The 2,500-nt window shown below is 46.2% G+C and overlaps 1 protein-coding gene across 2 annotated transcripts in view; it reads left to right on the forward strand.

Annotated features, from left to right (window-relative positions):
* Positions 1-2,500, forward strand: part of LOC134068516 (fibronectin type-III domain-containing protein 3A-like) — a 30,468-nt gene that overhangs the window by 21,337 nt on the left and 6,631 nt on the right. For both annotated transcript variants that reach the window (XM_062524180.1, XM_062524181.1), the window contains exons 18-20: positions 25-200; positions 1,337-1,450; positions 2,143-2,292. In XM_062524180.1, the coding sequence (XP_062380164.1) occupies positions 25-200; positions 1,337-1,450; positions 2,143-2,292 (440 nt within the window). The remainder of the gene's footprint in view (positions 1-24; positions 201-1,336; positions 1,451-2,142; positions 2,293-2,500) is intronic.

Raw genomic sequence — 2,500 nt, forward strand, 5'->3', positions numbered from 1 at the left:
ACATATTCTTTAAATCACTCACAGAGGCTCCAGAGTGTGTTAGCGGTTTGGATGTGTGTGCGTATGCTGTGGAGATGGCCGACTCTGTGGACGCAGCACACGTGCACGTGTACGAGGGCGCTGATCGGAGCTGCGTCGTCAGATCACTGCTACCCGCCACACGCTACTGTTTCTGGGCCAGAGCTGCCAACCAGGCAGGGGTAAGGACAAAAATAAACCCCTAACTTTACAAAAATCAGTATACACACGCAACACGTGTGTATACTGATTGGGGGCAGCCGTGGTGTACTGGTTAGCGCATCGGGCTTGTAACCGGAGGGTTGCCGGTTCGATCCCCGACCAGTCCACCACGGCTGAAGTGCCCTTGAGCAAGCACCTAACCCCTCACTGCTCCCCGAGCGCCGCTGGTTGGGCAGGCAGCTCACTGCTCTGGGTTGTGTGATTCACCTCACTGTGTGTTCGCTGTGTGCTGTGTGTTCACTAATTTGGTTAAATTGGGTTAAATGCAGAGAACTGAATTTCCCTCACGGGATCAAAAAAGTATATATTCTATTCTATTCTATTCTATTTTTCTACACGCACACTGTATGCACACTATCTTCAGCTGACTATGACCATCAGCTACATTATCGAGTGAGCTTGCTTGTATCAAACGCTGTGGTTTGCCATATTGTGTGGAATTTAACTGTAGCTGTCACTTCATTACGTAAATATTGCTCATCATCACTAGGGCTTTGACTTAAACCCTAGTCTAGCAGATTGGAAAGTGGACGTTGTGAAAGTTAGAAACCGCAGGACAGTGTTTTATGCAAGTTAAATGAAACAAAACCATGTCAACTAATTAAATTAATGTATAATATGCGGCTAATAGTCGGGAAATTACGGTAATCCGTAATTTGGATTACACCTACACATTCTATTTTTCTACACGCACACTGTATGCACACTATCTTCAGCTGACTATGACCATCAGCTACATTATCGAGTGAGCTTGCTTGTATCAAACGCTGTGGTTTGCCATATTGTGTGGAATTTAACTGTAGCTGTCACTTCATTACGTAAATATTGCTCATCATCACTAGGGCTTTGACTTAAACCCTAGTCTAGCAGATTGGAAAGTGGACGTTGTGAAAGTTAGAAACCGCAGGACAGTGTTTTATGCAAGTTAAATGAAACAAAACCATGTCAACTAATTAAATTAATGTATAATATGCGGCTAATAGTCGGGAAATTACGGTAATCCGTAATTTGGATTACACCTGCTTTTAACTGTCCAAAGTTTTTCAGTTTTTTTAACTGTTGTGTTTTGTGTCTGGTTGTGTGTGTTTGGGTCCAGTGGGGGCCCTGGTCGGACATGTTGGAGGCCTCCACGGCTGCTGGACCCCCACAGCCATGTGGCCCCCCAGTCCTGACCGTCAGGAGCCCCACGTGCGTCACCGTCAGCTGGGAGGTCAGTAGCAGCTTCATCCGCATCACTGGCTGGGGTTCACCCCTTCACTCTAAAGCACTTTGGGGTGTCATCCTCATCACTACTGTAGCTGGGGTTCACCCCTTCACTCTAAAGCACTTTGGGGTGTCATCCTCATCACTAGCTGGGGTTCACCCCTTCACTCTAAAGCACTTTGGGGTGTCATCCTCATCACTAGCTGGGGTTCACCCCTTCACTCTAAAGCACTTTGGGGTGTCATCCTCATCACTAGCTGGGGTTCACCCCTTCACTCTAAAGCACTTTGGGGTGTCATCCGCATCACTAGCTGGGGTTCACCCCTTCACTCTAAAGCACTTTGGGCTCTCTTGATAAAGCTCTATGAAAACTTTTGTTGTTGTTGTTGTTGTTGTTGTTGTCGTTTAGTTTGCATAAGTTAGTGAATTGTACTCAGACTCAAACATTTTTACTTTATAGGAATTTATAATATGGTATATTATGCGGTTATTAAACGGTATACGAATCAACAACTGGATTTGTCTTCATGATTGATAAGATACCAGGTTGTGACAATTAATTTGCATAATGATAAAATCCTGCTCAATGGTCTAGTGATGAAACGCTGCTCAGTCTTGGATTCAGAGGCACTTTGAGTAGGCTCAATGAAAGTGAAACACAGTGCTCAGTGAAATATACTAATTGTGCCCTAACTACAGGTACCGCCGTGTAATGGGGCGAAGGTGTGTGAGTTTCGGCTGGAGTGGGGATTGCAGGGCGGGTCTCTTCAGGTGACCTACCACGGCCCCTTGGCCTGCTGGGAGATGACGGAGCTGACCCCGGCTACAGAGTACTGCTGCAGGGTGCAGGTGAGAGGAAACGCCAGCGGGTATCTCCAGCACTGCCCAGGGTACACCAGTACTGACAAAGCCAGGTTTCACCAGTTCCATACTACAGTAGTACTGGTGGTGGTCTACTAGGTTCTAGGTTCCAACCTAGGCACTAGGTTCCAAATCAAAAACAAAAACCTAACTAGGGTGTTATAAGTCCTTAGTAAATACAAAACTCATGGATCTG

Source organism: Sardina pilchardus, chromosome 21, assembly GCF_963854185.1.
Source record: "Sardina pilchardus chromosome 21, fSarPil1.1, whole genome shotgun sequence".
Classification (NCBI taxonomy): domain Eukaryota; kingdom Metazoa; phylum Chordata; class Actinopteri; order Clupeiformes; family Clupeidae; genus Sardina; species Sardina pilchardus.